This window comes from Sorex fumeus, unplaced genomic scaffold (assembly GCF_029834395.1).
Source record: "Sorex fumeus unplaced genomic scaffold, SorFum_2.1 ptg000013l, whole genome shotgun sequence".
NCBI lineage: Eukaryota > Metazoa > Chordata > Mammalia > Eulipotyphla > Soricidae > Sorex > Sorex fumeus.
The window spans coordinates 30,585,303-30,605,316 of record NW_026606070.1 but is presented as its reverse complement, the minus strand read 5'-3'; the positions used below and the strand labels follow the sequence as shown (position 1 = coordinate 30,605,316).

General features: G+C 41.5%; 1 protein-coding gene across 1 annotated transcript in view; it reads right to left on the bottom strand.

Moving 5' to 3' along the window:
- SCFD2 (sec1 family domain containing 2) overlaps positions 1-20,014 on the bottom strand; it is a 379,756-nt gene that overhangs the window by 299,948 nt on the left and 59,794 nt on the right. Inside the window, exon 4 of the mRNA XM_056111373.1 lies at positions 18,887-19,062. Coding sequence (XP_055967348.1) covers positions 18,887-19,062 — 176 coding nt within the window. The remainder of the gene's footprint in view (positions 1-18,886; positions 19,063-20,014) is intronic.

The following is a 20,014-nucleotide window of genomic DNA, read 5'->3' as shown; positions in this document are numbered from 1 at the left end:
CCACAAGCCACCTCTGGCTGGCACCAGATAATCTTAATGACCATAATCCAGAGATTCATTGTCCTTCTCTCAGAACAGAGCATAAAATTACTCACCATTGCCATGCTGCCGGACTCCATACCAGGCTGTTTCATTCAGGGCACCTCGGAAGGGGGTGGGTGAGGCCCCTCCCTGCCTCAAGGGACCCAGCCTGGGCAGCCGAAAACCTCCAGAACTCAACTGCTCATGGCTGCTCTCCACATGTTTGGGCCGAGCTCCACCCATGAGTGAACATATTGCAAACGTGGCCACACGACATCTCATACCTCGCACTACTCATATTCCAAGAGTTGTGCACCACATTTGATGGGGTTTAAAGTAGAAGGCAGGCAACCAATCTTAGAGGGAAATATATTTTTATAGATATACATAAAAAAATACATATGTGAGTGTGTGTGTATATATATATATATATAAAAGCACACAAGGCTCAACCTCTAAAACATGTTAATAATCTCGTATAGAAGGGTTTAATGGCCCCTGGGTGAAATACAACAATCTTCACACACTTTATTCTAAGGAAACTTTTTGGGAGCATTTTCAGCAGTTTATTCATAACAAACACTGCACTGCACTGTCCTCCCATTGTTCATCGATTTGCTCGAGCAAACCAGTCATGTCTCCATTGTGAGACTTGTGACTGTTTTTGGCATATCAAATACATCACAGGCAGCTTGCCAGGCTATGCCGTGCAGACGAGATACTCTCGGTAGCTTCATTAAAAAAATACAAAATAAATTATTTCAGTTCTGCTTTGGATCAGGGGTTGGGGTTCAGGATGGAAACATCCCAAATATGGTGGTAGAAAGGTGTAATGATAGTGGGATTGGTGTTCAAATATTAAATGTAATCAAATATTTGAATTACTTTAACAACACAAAATAAAATTTTTAAAATAACTTTTTTGTGGTTTTTTTTTATTAGTGAAACACCATGAGGTACAGTTATAGACTTATAAATTTTTGTGCTTGGGTTTCAGTTATACAGTGATCAAGTACCCGTTTTTTTATTTTATTTTATTTTATTTTATTAGTGAGACATGAGGTACAGTTGTAGACTTACAAATTTTTGTGCTTGGGTTTCAATTATACAATGATCAAATACCCATCCCTCTACCAGTGCCCATTTCCTACCACCACGGATCCCAGTATCCCTCCCATCCCCCCAGCCCCCCAATCCTACCCTGCCTCTGGAGAGCATTCCCTTTTGTTCTCTCTCTCCCTTTGGGTGCTGTGGTTTGCAAAAGAGGCAATGGGTGACAATCATGTTTGGTCTATAGTCTACTTTTAATAAAGAGAAAAAATACAGACTGTTGAATGCATAATTTAAAAAAGAGCAAGTCTGAGGTCGGGAGATACTGTATAAATATTAAGGGGTCTGCTTAGCATGAATGTTACAATCCTGGTTCAAGTCCAGTCACCATCTATGGTCCCAAAAGCACTGCCAGGAGCACCCCTGAACACAGACCCAGTAATAGCTTTAGTTACTAACAGGAGTGGCCCCTATTCACAGAGCCAGGTGTGCCCCCTACTAACCACTGGATATGCCCTCTCACCCACACACAAACATACACACACACACACACACACACACACACACACACACACACACACAAAGAACAAGTTTGTATCTGACATGAGGAGAAAGCAGTCAGTTATTTGACACCTTCCTCAAAACTATAATTACACAGTAATACACAGTGCAAAACTGCATGAATGGCTTCAGTTCAGAAAGATTCAGGTTTCAATGAAGCTCTAACACTACTGATAGGACCAGGGTCAGATTCTAAACTTATCCAACATCTGCTAGATAGTCCACAAATCTGAGTCAATATATCAAAGAATTAATTTATAAATTGGGTGGTTAGAATAGGGCTTATTTTTCTAACTGAGGCACCACTGAATACTCAGTCCTTGGATATTCAAATTCACCTTGAAAATCCCACTCAGCTCACACGGGTGAATGGCTCAAATGATATTAGTGCACTGACACCTGTTTCTCATAACCAGTTAAACCGTATTGCACATGCGTGTTAAACTATGCTGCACATGTTTGTTTTGTACCTTACCACCCGGTGGATAACAGATGCCCAACAGACAGCTGTTACACGGAACAGAATAGAACACATTCCTTTGGAAAAAGCTTTCCACTACGACATGACACCTCTCTTGTCAAGAGCTGGAGAACAACTAGTGGTATCCCTGGAGAAGAGAAAGCAATAAAAAGAAGATTTCTATTTCTGAGAACATTTTAATCTATCCACAGATTAGTTAGAACCTCTCAGATGAATGGGACAAGGGAACAGAAAAGAGTCTTTTTAGTAACTTAATCTGTTTAACCAAAGAAGTCAACAAATTTCTCTTCTTTCCTTGCTTTTGCCTTTTGATCCAAGGGCCAAACTAAGAGTCTGACACATAGGAGACATAATTTAGTGCTGACCCAAATTCCTTGTTAGTAAACGATCTTTTAATTGACTCTAATCACATGATAACCTAAGGGATAAACATAGGTATGTATTTCACAAACTTCTTTGGAAATATTTAAAATTCTAATAGATGCATATTACATTAAAGTCAGTTATATCTCATACTCTGTTAAAAATATTCCAGAAATCTAGGGATTCTGAAGAGAACAACATCAGGAGAATCCATTCTTTTGATTATTCCCCATGAGATCATAAAATTATCAGCCATACAAGGCACATGGCACAATTCTTATGATGAAAAATGCAGGGGGAAACAAATGAACATGTAGTTAGATTGTTTGGCTATAGCCACAAAGACTCAAGATTAAAGTGGCTTAACAAAATAGAAATGTTTCTCACTCATAAAAAGACCAAATAGGTTCAAAGACTTGTTTACAATATCTTAACATGACTGACTATGGTGTATCCATATACTTGCTCAAACATCACCTTCAATACAGCTTCTTCAGAGAATTTAAGGTGGCCACTTGCCATACCGGCTACATTTCAGCATGCTGAAAGGAAGAGTAAAAGGAAAGCTAGGTTCTTATTCTTTCAGTGCAAGTTTGAAAGTGACCCACAATACTTCTATTGATGTCTCATTTGCTAGAACTAGGACCTATCTACTTTTAAGGGCAACTAGAGACAGGGTCATTATTCTGAATGGCCTTGTGCAATACACAAAAGGTAAAAAGGCTCTTCCATAGAAAAGACCAAAGCAAGACATGCCTTTTGACTGATAAGTCACCATTTATCCCTTTATTGAAGGTGACAATCCATAGCATGTAAACCCTGTGCTTTACAACAAATTCTCCAGTTCCTATCTGCAAGCACATGTGTGAAAGGATTCAACACTGTGGGACATAGCTGGTCTCATTTATCAAACAGTATAGCTGAGAGGACCAATGAATATGTGAAGAAAATAGTGCCAGTCAATGAAAAACAAATAAATAAAAAGATGATGCAGAAAGCTACTCAGGGAAGGTTTCCCCAAGAAGGAAGTGTGGCTATCAATTGTTAACAACTCAACATTCTCTGTCAGAAGCAAAGTTTCCCCTGCTCTGGTTTGGTTTTATTTTTAAATGTAAGCCTACAGTGCTTGGAAGAGAAGAAGAGACTGATAGGGATAGACAGAGACAGTGTGTGTGTGTGTGTGGCGGGGGAGGGGAATGGATGTATGTGTGCGTGCGTGTGTGTGTGTGGGTGGGTGGGTATGTGTGTGCCTGCACACACAAAAGCATGTGAAAAATAGGAATCTATAACACAAATACCAAAGTTGATACTTAGCAATCAAGAATAATGTAGAACACTCCAACCCCACAAAGAATATCTGAGGCAACATGCAGAGAAGATTATAAACAGCACTAGTGGTGAAAGAAGGTACCCAGAAGTCGTTTCTCTTCGGCTGATCTAACTAATACTTCTTAATATAAATATTTCTTAAATGTGGTTGATTCCAGGAATAGTGCTCTAATTTAGTTTTAATTCAAAACGAGTAATCAGTTGTTACTAATAAAGTACTGTGTGATTGTATAAAACATGAATCATACACCAAACAGGAAAACACCAAACAGGAAGCAAATTCAATCAATATTTGTGGATTGATATTGCTTTAGAACAACTAATCATGGGTTTATTTTAGCCATTTTTAAACAATGTAAATATAGCACTTTTATATAAAAAAACATATGTAGATTGTATTTTACTATAGCGATTCAGGGTAAGGACATTTTAGAATGATAACAAATCTACTCAAGAAATCTTGAGATGTCATAAGAGGTCACCCCACCCGGAGGCATCTATCCTCTGATCCTAGAGAAGATTGGGGGAAAAGTTCAGTATCACTTAGATGAACACAATTTATTCTTACCAGTGAGTCATAAACTTACCGAAAAAGTAAGTTTTACCCAAAAAGAGTGGGGTGGGCCTGGGGGGGTGGCTAAGTATCAGAGCACTTATATAGTATATGCGAGGTCCTGGTTCAATCTCTGGAACCCTGTTCCCCAAATCACCTCTTGAATTTATAAGATGTGCTAATGTGAGATGAATATCCAAAGTAGATAAATCCTCTGTCAAGGTTGTGAACACTAAATGCAAACCAACAAGCAAATATCCTGACTTTGCCACATTTGCCTTTCCAGTACAATAAAGTCACCAAGTCACCAAATGAACCCCAAAGTTTGGGAAAATCTTCATCCACTTTCTACATTAAAAACCCAGGCTAGAGAGATTGTATAGGAGGTAATGTGCCTGCCTTGCATGCAGCCATCCCAAGTTCAATCCCCCTGAATACTGCCAGCAGTGATCCCTGAGCAGAACCAGAAGTAAACCATGAGTACAGCTGGGCTTGGCCAAAATAAATTTACAATAATTATAATAATGAAAGAACATCTCAGGGGTCAGAGAGATAGTATAAGGGTTCAGGTGCATGTGGGGTAGCCCAGGTGATCCCGGCACTACATGGCCAAAGCACCACAGCCTTGGGCCCTGGTATTGAAACAGCAGCAGGTGGGCTGAGAATCACAGGGAGGAGCCCCGGAGCTGTGTGAACACCACATGGTATCTCCCTACCCCCATCATCAAGACAAACAAATGAGAAAATCCCTTTCTCTGACTCTAAGACACCCTTGGCTATACACAGACACCATCAGATGAACTCACAAGGGGGAAAAGTGCAATTAAATTAAGAAATGTTTCAGGATGCACCCCAATCTCCACGATGATAATATGTGGGGTAAATTTAACTGAAGAATCATAGAGGTTGTCATAGTATTTTAGCAAAATCAGTTCCTTTCATTTCCTGAAGGGAAAATAAACTATACTGATCTAAGCTCTATTATCAAAAAAGAAAGCTCACCTTGATGTCACTCCTCCTGATTTCAATGTCTCTTTGAAAATGCTTATACAACTGCTTAATAAAATGTTCAGAGATAAATCTCTATTAAACCATTCTCTAGAAATATTCAGATGTCTCATTTTATTCAATAAAACTGTGATCAATGTAGGGCTCTTCATGAGGAGGATGGAGGGAAGGAAGGAAGGAAGGAAGGAAGGAAGGAAGGAAGGAAGGAAGGAAGGAAGGGAGGGAGGAAAGAAAGGAACAAAGGAACAAAGGAAGAAAGAAGGAAAAAAGGTTGGAAAAAAGAACAAAGGGAGGAAGGAAAAAAGAAGGAAAGAGAAAGAAAGAAAGAAAGAAAGAAAGAAAGAAAGAAAGAAATGAGTAGCCCTCTTTTTCACTCTGGTAGTAAACAAGCTGATAAATAACATGGAGTATTATGAACACAAAATTCCAACTCTATCACCTGTGTCACTAGTAAAGGCAGACTGGGTGATGGGATGTGAGCTCTTTTAGCCAAGCTGCTCTGCTCCAAAAAATCCCAGAACCAGGCAGCCTCTCCTCTGGATCCTAGGCCAGGCCCGACCAGGGCAGAGGACCTGCTCCCTGTCGCTCAAGATGAAAGAAAGACAAGGAGATTGGTGTGCCACCGACCCTGGTCCAGAGAGAGCAGGGCACCCAGGGTTTACAGGCAGGGTCTTTCCCAGGAAGAGAAAAGGAAGAGTTGAGCTCAGCCATCCCTAATGTGCCAATCAGATAAAGCAGTCCTCTCCCTAAGAGAGGAGGGGATACAGAGTCTGAGAAAGACGAAGATTGTGCCTCAGAAGTGCCGGAAATCAGGAGTGAGAAAAGCTGTTCCTCGTTAATCTTGTCTTTGGAGTTGTTGTGATGCAATGCTGGAAAAAACCCAGTGACATCATGAGAAACACACACCAGTGCTCTGTCCCTGGTCCCGGCACACACCTCCTCCAAACCTTGTAATTTCCTGGGCGATAGGACAACTCAGAGCATCTTTTGTTTTAGTACTTGGTCTTTGACCCCCGTCCCTGGTACACAGAGCTCCTCCTCAATTCCTTGGAACATCCTGGGTGATAGGAGCACCGTGTGTTCTAAAGAGGTAACTCTGGTAGGCTTCCACATTGCTTGGGCTTGGTCATGAGAAAAAAAATCAAGCCATGAGTAGAAACTTGGAATTTCCAACCTCAGGGAGGAGAGAGGACTCAAAATTAAATTAGTAATCAACCACACTGAATAATGAAGCCTCCATATAAGTTTCTGAGGATTTTGAGGACCGTGGGCTTGGTGAATATAGTTCCAGGCTGGGAGGATCTCACAACCCCACTCTATGTGGGCAGAAGCCCCTGGGCTTGGAACACCTTCTGGACCTCAGCTTGTGCACCTCTTAAACCTGGCTGCTCATGTAACTTTTGTAACACCCTTTACAATAAATTGGCAAAGGGAAATAAGTGTTTCCCTGCAACTGTGAGCCATTATTGCAAATGACCTAACCCAAACAAAGCAGTCCTTGGAACCCAATCAATTCAGCTGGTTGGTCAGAAGGATGGGGAAGACCAAACTTGCAACTGAGGTCTCCATAAGGGCAGTGTTGTGGAACTGATTCTAAGCTGTACCAATGTACTGTGTATTGATGTATAAGTGTATAGTCTAGAAGCTGTACTCCACGTATTGATGGAGAGTTAGACTTGGCTGGTGTGGGAAAATCCCAGATATATTGGGTGTCAGAAGTGCTGAGAGTAGAGCGCTGAGATACAAAAGGGGTTAGAGAGAACATAGTAAGTGAAGTACTTGCCTTGCATACGGCCCGCCTGGGTTTGATCATCAGCATCCCATATACGGTCCCCCAAGCTCCGCCAGGAGTGATCACTGAGCGCAAAGCCTTAGCAACAATGGGTGTGGTGCCCAAATCAAAAATTAACAAATAAATAAAACAAAGTTATAAGAAAGAGAGTGGAGAGAGACCCAGGAGGTATTTTTTCAAGCAAGCTCTACTATTTTCCTTCTCAGAAAAAGTTCCAGGAAACACTCCCTAGTCTGTAAATCACACTTGGATCTGACTTTGGGAATCGTTGTTTCCTGTCTCCCCCAACCCCAACCTCAGTCCAAATGTTTTAGCCAGTACTTTGTATGTGACAAATCATTATAAAGTTAGATAGTGCGATGCCCAGGATGGAGCCCAAGCTTCCCATATGTGGCCAGCACGTACTCAGCCTGGTGAGCTGTCTCTCCTGCTTCAAGGTGTTGCTGAAGTCAAGAATGGCATGAAAATGACCCATTTTTTTTTTCTCCTGTGAGGGGTAGAATCCCGGCCTGAGGACCACGGTTTGAGATCTTTGGGATCAGCTCCCATGCTAGGTGGATCAAGTGGGTCAAGGCAGCTTGACTTTGCCACAGTGGGACTGGCTGGACTCCAGCAGTCAAGTTGTGGCAGAGCCCATGCAGACCTGCCCCGACCTGACTTCTTGGGCACTCCTCCCACCCCAATACTCCATACTTTGTCCATGGGTTCCAGCACTGGAGGCAGCTAACCACAGTCGGGGTGCTCCTGTCTAAATCCTCTGGGGAAATGCTCTAATAAACTCCCACAAACTTTGAAAAACAATTTCTTAATTCAAAACATTAAATGATCCATTATATTTCGAGTCTAATCTTGTGGTTTGGAACTTAAAAGAAGCCATTCGAGGACAAAACAAAATCACTGACTTGGTATAGGATAAACAGTCATTCCATTATTGACTTTAGATAAATGACTTGTGAGACCAGAACAATTCAGTAATTTAGCATACCATTTTTTTCCTTTTTAAGCTTTTATTAAGGCACAATAATTTACAACATTACTCATGGATGAGTTTCAGGCATAAAATGTTCCAATCCCAATCCCACCACCACCTCGGAGCCTCCTACACTGTCCCCAGTTTCCCTCCTATTCCCTGGCCTGTCTCCTTGACAGACACTTTTTTTTTTCTTTTTGGGTCACACCCGACAATGCACAGGGGTTACTCCTGGCTCTGCACTCAGGAATTACTCCTGGCGGTGCTCAGGGGACCATATGGGATGCTGGGAACTGAACCCAGGTCGGCTGCGTGCAAGGCAAACGCCCAACCTGCTGTGCTATCATTCCGGCCGCAACAGACACACTTTTAAGTTTGTTCGTTGTTGTCTGGATCTTATGCTTACAGAGTTGTTGGTACTACGGTTTAAAAACATACATATCCCACACCTGTGCCCAAGACCTCTGACTCCTGATGCTGTTACCTTCTGTCCACCTCTTCTTCTCTCCTCAAGTTCTCTTATAAGAGGGCGGGCAGCCCTCTCATTTCTATAATCCTGAATGTGCTAATCAGATAAAAGTAGTCTCCCTAAAAGAAGAGGGGAGTCAAAAAGAAGTCTTTTGAACAACACTTAGATTTGTCACCCATAGTGGTTAAACTGTCAAAAACACTGAGTTTACAGCAATTAAGGGAAATGCAATAACTTAACATGCGAAAGGACCCATTCTGTTCTCTTACAGAGATGTTACTTAGGCCAGTGAAGTGAAAAGTAGATGGAGAGAGTGATGGGAATGACTTCCCAAAGAAAAAACCAGTGGGGCTGGAGCAATATCACAGTGGGTAGGGCGTTTGCCTTGCATGCGGCCTACCCAGGTTCGATTCCCAGCATCCCATATGGTCCCCTGAGCACCGCCAGGGGTAATTCCTGAGTGCAGAGCCAGGAGTAACCCCTGTGTATCGCCTGGTGTGACCCAAAAAGAAAAAAAAGAAAGAAAAAAAAAGAAAGAACCAGCTCTCAATGTTGGCTATGATTTGTATCTAGGTGGCTCAAGTCCTCTGGGGGGTTGGGGAAGGAAGGAATGAAAAGTTACCTTCGTACTCAAACTCTGATGTTCAATTTTTAAACCAATTATCAGAAGGGCAGCTCAACGTACACTTACACTCATCACACTCTACAACATGAGCTGGTTCATAAACAAAAAATAAAAACAGCCAGTTTCTAAGCTCACCTAAACTCAAGCACTTCCTGAGAGCCCACAAATGACAGGAAAAAAATCAGTGCCCGGGTGATACATCAATCGGATCCACGCTGGACTTCAGTTTTTTTTTTTTTTTTTGGCGTTTTGGGTCACAACTGGCAATGCACAGGGGTTACTCCTGGCTCTTCACTAAGGAATTACTCCTGGCATTGCTCAGGGGACCATATGGGATGCTGAGAATCGAACCCGGGTTGGGAGCATGCAAGGCAAACGCCCTACCCGCTGTGCTAGTGCTCCAGCCCCAGGACTTCAGTATTTTAAGTGTGTCCTTCTTTTCCCCCATACTCTATGATCATTCACTTGCTGAAAAGACCACACACCAAATACGAGTGGCACATCTGAGGCAGTCTAATAAACAGGCTTCTAAAACTAACTCTCAGTCTAAGATGGCTCAGCATTAATACTATGCCAGTTTCCTTCAGAAATATCTAGTGAGTTGATGAACTAACATTCTTGGAAGAAAACTCTAGTGCATTATTCTGAAGTACTGTGATAACATTTGGGAGTTAGCAGTTCACCTGATAGCAGGTGGGATGTAGACAGCAGCGAAATGAGGGGGCTGTCCATAAAACAGGGTAGGAGAGAGGGAAGGAGCTAACAGCAGCACCCCAGAGCAGGCGATGGACGCCCAGGGTTTGAAAAGGTATCCTTGGCAGCAGGCAATGGACACCCAGGTCAGGTGATGGAAGTCTGGTGAGTATGCAATGGGCAGCAAGACCCAGAAAGATAGCACAAGGGTTAAGGGGCTTGCCTTCATGTGGCTGACCCTGGTTTAATCCCTGGTAAAACATCTGGTCCCTCTAGCACCAACAGGAGTGATTCTTGAGCAGAGAAGCAGGAATAGGCTCTGAGCACTGCCGAGTGAGGCACAAAACCAAACCAAAAAAATATATATTAATTTTTAAAAAAGCCTGGAGAGATAGTACAGTGTGTAAGACACTTGACTTACACATGGTCAACCCAGGTTTTATCTCCACCCCATATTGTCCCCTGAGCCCTGCTAGCATTGAAGGAGTGATCCCTAAATGCAGAGGCAGGAGTAAGCTCTGAGCACCATAAAGTGTGGTCCAAAACCCAACTAGAGATTAAACTTCTGGTATGATATTGTACTCAACTGTGGTGAGTACTTTTAAACATGCATGTCAGAAGGAGATAAAGAAATTAAGTTGTAACTTAAAATGAATTATTTATAATTGTTTATAGCACAGCGGGTAGGGCGTTCGCCTTACAAGCAGCCAACATGGCCAACCCGAGTTCGATTCCTCCGCCCCTCTCGGAGAGCCCGGCAAGCTACCGAGAGTATTCCATATGCCAGACACAGTAACAACAAAGTCTCCAATGGAGACGTTACTGGGCCCGCTCGAGCAAATCGACGATCAACGGGAGGGCCTTTACCTTTACCTTATAATTGTTTATAATAATGGGGCTGGAGAGATAGCATAGTGGGTAGGGTGTTTGCCTTGCACGTAGCCAACGTGGGTTCAATTCCTCTGCCCCTCTCAGAGAGCCCAGCAAGCTACTGAGAGTATTCCACCTGTACAGCAAAGCCTGGCAAGCTACCCGTGATGTATTGGATATGCAAAAAACAGTAACAACAAGTCTCACAATGGAGACGTTACTGGTGACTGCTCGAGCAAATTGATGAACAATGGGAGGACAGTGCTACAGTGCTACAGTGTTTATAATAATATACATTCGAACATACATAATATGTAAACATTATATAATTATTATAAGCCAAGGGGCAACAATGAGGAAATAAACATTTTTTTGGCGCATGTGGAATATTTATAAAAACTTCTTACGTACAAAGGAAGTCCCATAAATAAGGAAATTATACCATGCAAAATACATTCCAACCACAATCCAATAATCAACTATAAATAAATATTTTTAAAAGACACTGTACATTTATAAACTTAAAGAATAATGTAGTATACCACTATGACAATAATAGCTGGGAATAATCATGTTGAACAAGATCTGAGGCTTAAAAGTAGGTAAGGGATATTTTTGATAACATTTCAGTTCAATATTGCAAACCACAAATGGAAAGAGAGAGAGAGAGAGAGAGAGAGAGAGAGAGAGAGAGAGAGAGAGAGAGAGAGAGAGAAGAAAAATGCCAGCCAAAAGAGGCAGGCAAGGGGTCGGGGATGATGGGAGGGAACCTGGGGACACTGGTGGAGGAATGGGTGTTGGAATACTGTATGACTGAAATTCAATCACGAACCGCTTTGTAATGCTCTAAAAAACCAAACAATAAAACAAAAAAAAATGCAGCATAAACAAGAAACCAAAAATGTTACAATCATAACAGCAACTGTGAAGTATTTAGAACTGAATAACAACAGAAACAAAAACCTGGGGGCAAAGCTATAATAGTTTTTAGAAAGAATTTCATAATCTTAAATTTCTATATTTCACAATAAAAACTTTAGTATACATTAAAAAAACAAAGTACATAGAAGAAATGAGGAAATAAGGATAGGATTAAAAATAAGCAAAACAAGTGCCAAAGAAGTAGTACACTGGGTTAAGGCACTTGCCTTGCATGTGACCGATCTAAGTTTGATCCCTGGCATCCCATATAGTCCCTCTAGCACCACCAGGAATCACCATCTCCTCGGGTTCTTACTGAACTGCTGGTCTAGTTGGCTAAGAATCACCATGAAGGGCCCCAGAACCTCCTCAGAGCTGTTGGGATCCCTCTTTCCAAGAACAGGATTACAACTATGTACTTAGCTAGCAATTTTTTAATTATTTTAACTTATACTGGTAAAAATTTGAAAATGTAGGTGATTAATTTAAGCTAACTGAAACTAACAAAATGATATCAGGAAGAAATAGGAGTGCAAAGGATATGTAAATAATCAAGAAATTCAATTGGAAATAAAAATCTAAAGATCCGAAAACATTTTTAAAATATTTGAAAATATAATAGGTCCTAGTGATTCTGCAGTGTTATTTCCCTTTCAAGCAACAAATAATTCCTCTCTTTATGTAAGTAGTAGAAAAAACAAAACATGCAATTCACTGTGATTTTACTAAACTAACAATGGTAGTGGCTGGAGTGATAGTACAGCAGGTAGGGCGACTGCTTTGCCTACGGCCCACCTGGATTCTATCCCCAGCACCCCATATGGTCCCCCAAACACTGCCAGGAGTGGTCCCTGAGTGCAGAGCCAAGAATAAGCCTTGAGCACCGCTGTGTATGGTCCCAACACAACAACAAAATCAAAAACCAAACCATCATAGTACAGTAAAGGAACATGTTAAACTAATCTCATTTAGGAACACAAATGCAAAAAAAAAGAATAAAATATTAGTGAACTAAATCTAATGATGTATGTCTGAACAAGATGAACTTACACCAAGTACTCAATAACAACTATCTAACAATAAAACATAATTCCAATTATAATTCACCACACTAACATAATATGGGAAAACTACATATACATCTGAAATGTGCAAAATCTGCATTAGAGGAAATCTAACACGCATTTGTAATAAAACAATTAAAAATATTCAGCCATTTAGAATTAGAAAAGAACTCCTCTAAACTAGCTTAAAACATCTAATATAACACTTACATATGGTAATAAGAATACCATAACAATATAACATTTAATGCCACTGTGAATTGAATTTTTGAAAAGTCAACTATCTGTTTCTTGCTGGCTTATAGGAATATGCTTGACTTTTGACTATTGATCACATGTCTAGCAAATTTCTTTCATGTCCTTTTTCTTGTTCCTTGCTGTGGTTCATTGCTTCTCCTGGATTTTTGGGCAGTGATATTATCTGTAAATAATTACATTCCTGATTCTTCCTTTTCACTCTTAATATAACTTCCTTTTTTAATGCCCTGACCAGACATGCTGGACATGTTTTCAACAGCAGCAATGAAAAAAAAAAAAGCACTTATCTGCTACTCACAAATAAAACAAATATGCAAAGTATAAGAATGAGAAAGTAAACAGCAAAAAAATTATGATAAAAATGTTCAGGAAGAACTGGAATGATAGTATAGCAGGGAGGATGCTTGCCTTGCATGCAGCCAACCCAGGTTCAATCTCCCACATCCCATATGGTTCCCCCATATGCCACCAGAAAGAAAATCCTAAGTGCACAGACAGGAGTAACTCCTGGACATTAGTGGGTGTGGTCCCAAAACAAAACAAGATTAAAAAACAATGCTCAGGCTAATCAGTAGTCAGAAGACTACAAGTTCAACTGTACCCAAAGAGAGAACACTGACTTACTGTAAGAATGTTTAGATTCAGGGGCAGGGCTGTTGCTAAAATAAGAGAGTACATGCTTGGCACATGCAAAGGCCTGGCTCCATCATTGACGGCACAGGTCCTCCCCACCAGTACTGTTGGATGTGACCTTGGTGGCTCCTCAGCACTGCAAGGCCCAAGCACTGTCTTCTAGAATCTGCACTGCTGGAACCAACACAAATATCTCTTATAAAAAGAATATGCATTTTGATGGGGTATGGTACCGCCGGCAGGTCAATCTGTACCTGTGAGGCGAGTGCATCAGCAGCCTGATGGTGCCTTCAGACTTCCAGATACCCCAAAACTGCTGCTGTGCCTTTGGCCAGACCCCAACAACTTTGGGCCAAGTTTACTAAGAAAGTAAATGGCCAAAAGTTAAGTATGTGGGAGACATACCCACAAACCATCTCCGGCTCAGCTATATAATTGGTGGCAAGGACTCTCTGGTTGCTGATCAAACTGCCTAACGGCCATGATCCCAGAGACTCAGAAACAAATCTCGGAACCCAGCGGCTTTTGGCAGAGATGTGTATGGTCCCCACAGTAGGTTACCAGCGCCAGGCACCCCAAGGGGGAAAGGATGCTGTCCCTCTGCCTGCTCCCCCTTGGCGGCTCGGTGACTACCATCCTCCAGAGGCCATTGGACACTCAGGTTTGGGCCCACAGTGATAGACATGTGGGTCTCATGGGATGGGGGTAGAGCCGGCCTTTTCCTCCCCGCCCCAATGAGATCCTGGGTCGCCGCCCATGAATGACCTCTCTGGCTCCTGATCAAGCTGCTTAACGACCATGATCCCTGAGACTCAAGAACAAATCTCGGAACCCAGCAGGTTTTGACAGAAATCCCTCCAGATTTAATTATTAAAATTTCGAATTCCAAAATTGCATGGCTACTACTGCAGCCGTGCTACATCATATGTTATTCATAATCAGCAAACAAACAAACACTGTCCTCCCGTTGTTCATCAAATTGCTCAAGCGGGCCCAGTAACGTCTCCATTTTGAGACTTGTTGTTACTGTGTTTGGCATATTGAATACATCATGGGTAGCTTGCTAGGCTTTGCCATGCAGGCAAGATACTCTCGGTAGCTTGCTGGGTTCTCCGAGAGGGGCAGAGGAATCGAACTCGGTTCGGCCAGGCTGGCTGCGTGTAAGGCAAACACCCTACCTGCTGTGCTATTGCTCCAGCCCCACTGCTATCGCTCCAGCATAATCAGCAATAGAAAACAAATTATCTACAATTGCCTTTTCAGCAGATCTGAGTGTTGGGGCAAAATCCTAAATAATAATGGTGAGTCTGCTGTTGAAATATTGAATGTAATCAAAGTAGATAGAGAGTAATGTGGAAATCACCTGCCCCACAGGTAGGGGGAGGGTGTGGGATAGGGGATATACTGGGGGTTTTGGTGGTGGAAATAGGACACGGGTGAAGGGACGGCTGTTTCATCACTGTATGACCGAGACTTAAACCCAAAAGCTTTGTAACTGCTCTCATGATGATTCAATAAATAAATTTATAAAATGCAAAAAAAGTAAAGTGGAGTTCATGCCCAATTCAATCAGCCTAATCAATGGCTGAATAAATAGCAATAATACTACATTAAATTTTTTTAAAAAATACACATTTTGAGGTGAGGAGAGAGTATTAGTGGTTAGGGTACTTGCCTAGCACAAAGTACCATGTGGTCTCCTGAGCACAACCAAATATAAATCTGGAGGCCCCAGCACTGTCAGGGGGCCCAAGCAGAACAATATCCTCAGAACCCTGCACTAAACTACTGGCCCAGGTAATATAGTATTGCACGTGGGGTTCCCACAAGACTTCCTGAGCACTGCTCAGGAGTTTCCTGTGCCCCACCCCATACATACAACCAAAAATGTTTTATAAATACGTTTTTTAACATTTAAATTTGATAAAACTACATGCTTGACACTATGCTGGGAAATAAGTTGTCATCCATACCTAGCAAGGAGGTCCAACTAGTTCAATATCTTTAATGATCAATTTCTTGATAATAAAAAATACATTTACTCAACAATTTAACAATCTTCCCCAAGGCATGTCTCTCACTTTCCAAGGCATATACTCTTTTACATGTGTATCAGAGACACGTTCGAGGATATTCATCACACATTCACAAACACTAAAGGGAAGTCTAGGTAAACAGCAATATGAACTGGGCAAATAAATGACATGTTTGTAGTCACAGAACCTGGGCATCATTTAAAGGAATGAACTAAATCAATACAAGTCAACTTGGATTACCTTAAAAATAGAATGTTGTTTTAATTGGGTTTAACAAATGTATTTGAAATCTCTTATACAAGGGCTTAATGACTCCAGGATGAAATGCAACAACTTCACACACTTTTCTCTAAGGAAACTTCATTAGAACCTTTTTAGCAAATTATTCATAACAAGCAATACAAAATTAATTGTTCTATTCTGTTTTGGGAGGCACGGTTTGGGATTTGGGGTGGAAACATTCGAAGTAAGGTGGTGGGAAGGTGCAATGGTGGTAGGACTGGTGTTTGAATATTAAATGTAATGAATTATTGTGAACAACTTTATAATAAAATAAAATTTAGAAAAAATGAATGTTGAGGGGAGAAACAAGTTGTTCAACAGAAGCATTTCTAGAATGACATCACTTCTATAAAAGTAAAACCTGGACGAGTGCATCAGCAGCCTGATGGTGCTTTCAGGCTTCCTGATACCGCAAAACTGCCACCGTGCTTCTAACCAGACCCCAACAACTTGGGACCAAGTTTCCTGAGAAATTAAACAGCCAAAAGTTAGGTATGTGGGAGCCACGCCCACAAACCACCTCCAACTCAGCTATATAAGCTCATTTTTTGGCTTAGCTTCAGAGACCCATAAATAAATCTCAAAAGATATCAAAATCAGGCCATTAAAGTGCATTAACAGCCATGATTCAGAGATTCACAAATGAATCGCAGAGGAGAGTAGCATGCTACAGAGATGTCTCCCCACCCCAGGTCAGGCTGATTTCACCAGGGCACCTCGGAGGGGGACAGGTGTGTTCCACCTGCCCCAAATAAATGCTGGCAGCCACAAACGTCCAGAACATAATCACCACCACATTCACAGTTGACCTTTACAGGCTTGTCCCAAGCCTCACCACACATGAGAATGAATCTACTGAAAAACCCAGGTATGCTGAACCAGTGACTGAAAACTCTAGGCTTCACGGAGTTGGGGGTGGGCGACCTGCCCCGATTTCCCTGCTCTTCCGGTTTCCTGGCAATCATGCTCAGGATTGTGGCTGGGCAACATCTTATCTCATTCTTGCTTTGACAACCTGGCAGGCTACCAAGTGTAGCCTGCCCACGTGGCAGAGTCTGGCAAACTCCCCATGGCGTACCCAATATGCCAAATACCAGTAACAATGATGGGTCTCATTCTCCTAACCCTGAAAGAGCCTTGAATGTGGCACTTTTTATAATCTCAGGGCTAGGACAAAGGAGACGTTACTGGTGCCTGTTCGAGGCAATCAACAAACAACAGGATGATCATGATCGTGATCATGCCCACGAACTGCCTCTGGGCACCATTTAAGCACATTATGACCATTAATTCAGAGGCTAGCAAATGAGTCTCAGAAGACAGCAGCATGCCATAGAGATGCCTCCGGACCCCAAATGTTTAAAAAAGTTTAGAATTCCAGGAGTGTGCAGCCACTTTTGTAGCTGCATGACATCTCTTACTATTCATAACAAGCAATACAAAAATTATTTAGCATCTGCATACGAGACGGGTTTTGCTGGTAGTGGGAAAATTCAAAATAATGGTTGTGAGAAGGTACAATGGTGGTGAGATTGGTGCTGAAATACTGAATGTGACAAATTGTTGTGAACAACTTTATGAAAATAAAATTTAAAAAAAAATGAAAGTAAAACCCATTTCACAACACTCAGTATTATTTACGAAAAAATAATAGCACAGTAGCACTGTCCTCCTATTGCTCAATGATTTGCTCAAGCAGGCACCAGTAATGACTCCACTGTGAAACCTGTTGTTACTGTTTTTGGCATATTGAATACGCGACGGGGAGCTTGCCAGGCTCTGCCATGTGGGCGGGATACTCTCGGTAGCTTGCTGGTCTCCGAGAGGGATGGAGGAGTCAAACCTGGGTTGACGGAGTACAAGGCAAACACCCTACCCACTGTGCTATTGCTCCTATTTAATAAAAATGGGTGTGGTCGCAGCAATAGTACAATGGGGATGACGTTTGCCTTATATGTGGACAACCTGGGTTCAAATTCTGGCATCTCATATGGTCACCCAAGGACTGCCAGGAGTGATCCCTGAGTGCAGAACCAGGAGAAAGCCCTGAGTATTGCCAGATATGATCTCCAAACAAAAACAAAGGAAAACAATAAAAAGCGCTTATAATTACTTTGGGAAAATAAAAAAAAGAGAGTCAGAGCAGGGAAGAGTATGTGAGAGGCTAAAGCTTTATATTAATTTTATTTTTTTAATGAAAAAGGGTAGATGTAATTATTAAGGGCTATCAAATTATATTGAGTCTATCAAATTATATGGAGAGAACATAGACATCACTACTCTATATAAGTCTGAAATACTTTACCATTTTTTAAGCACATCATTTTTCTTTTGAAGCTTCCCATGAAAATACTTCATTAGTCATGAAAGTGTTCTATCTCACAAACACATCTTTTCATTAAAACCACCAATTGACTGTACCTTCCTTCATCTTTTACTAAAGTAACATTTTAAGCCACAGGCTTTAAATTGCTTAAGGATAAGAGATTAATGGTAGAGGAAATGTGAACAGCAGGAATATTCTAGAGGGAAAATAGCCAGGATTGAATAAAATAAAATAAAGTGCCATGAAAATCAAGAAGGGTCCAAATGCCATAAAACTTAAAAAAAGTTTTCAGAGGAAAGTCAAATTATAAAGTAATAATAATAATAATAATAATAATAATAATATCTTAACACTGAGTTAAAAACCAATGATGTCAAAAAAAAATTCAAAGATGCCACATAAAAAAAAAATAGGTATGGGAAAGTATGACTCAAATTTTCATTTGAGTCACTTAGAGAATATGATGGAAGAATCTGTTAACAATATGATTTATTACTAAGAATACAATAAGTATCAAAGTGTTCCCTTGGATATGAACATTTTCAACTGTTTGTGTTCTGAGAAGCTCCATAACAACATACCTGCAGAAGGAGCCTTTCAAAGGCCAGGAAGTTGTCCCACTTGGCAGTCTGCGGGTGCTGCAGAGTCTGAGCTGTGGCCAGTCCGAGCTGCAGGAGTCCACAGTGATTCACAAGCGCTTTGAAGTTGTTCTTGAAGAGCTGAATATAGGACATGAGCTGCCCTGGAGTTACTCTCCCTGGAGAAACATCGTAATTTGTCATTGTACCCTTTTCTGTTGAGAATAGTGCAGTTAGTTACCAGAAGCACTACTGAACTTCAGACACTCTCTGTGGATGTTCCTACAACATAGTAGCAGTAGCAAAGTTGAAACTATTATCTGAATTTTGCCAGGGGAAAAAAAAAGGTAATTCAACCAAAGTGCATTAGTAGGTTACATTTTATAATAATGTTCAATATCCTACAGGGGCTGGAGCGATAGCACAGCGGTAGGGCGTTTGCCTTGCACGCAGCCAACATGGCCGACCCGAGTTCGATTCCTCCGCCCCTCTCGGAGAGCCCGGCAAGCTACCGAGAGTATCTTGCCCGCACAGCAGGGCCTGGCAAGCTCCCCGTGACGTATTCGATATGCCAGACACAGTAACAACAAAGTCTCCAATGGAGACGTTACTGGGCCCGCTCCAGCAAATCGACGAACAATGGGAGGGCCTTTACCTTAATATCCTACAGAGACACCACACACACACACACACACACATACACACACACACACACACACACAAAGAATTACAGGCTGATAGATCTGATGAACGCAGATGCAAAGGTCCTCAACAAAATACTAGTAAAGAGAATCCAATGACCCATCAAAAGATTCAAAGAAATTCAAATGGCCAAAAGGCACATGAAAAAATACTCTAATAAATCACTAATCATTAGGGACATGCAAATCAAAACAATAATAATATATCATCTCACACCATAGAGACTGACACACACCCAAAAGAACAAGAGCAATCAGTGCTGGCATGAATTCGGGGAGAAAGAGATTCTCCTTCATTATTGGTGGGAATGCCAACTGATCCAGTCTTTTTGGAAAGCAATATGGGCATTCCTCAAAAAACTAGAAATCGCTGGCCGAGCAATACCACTTTTAGGAATATACCTCAGAGGCTCCAAAACGCAATGCTGAA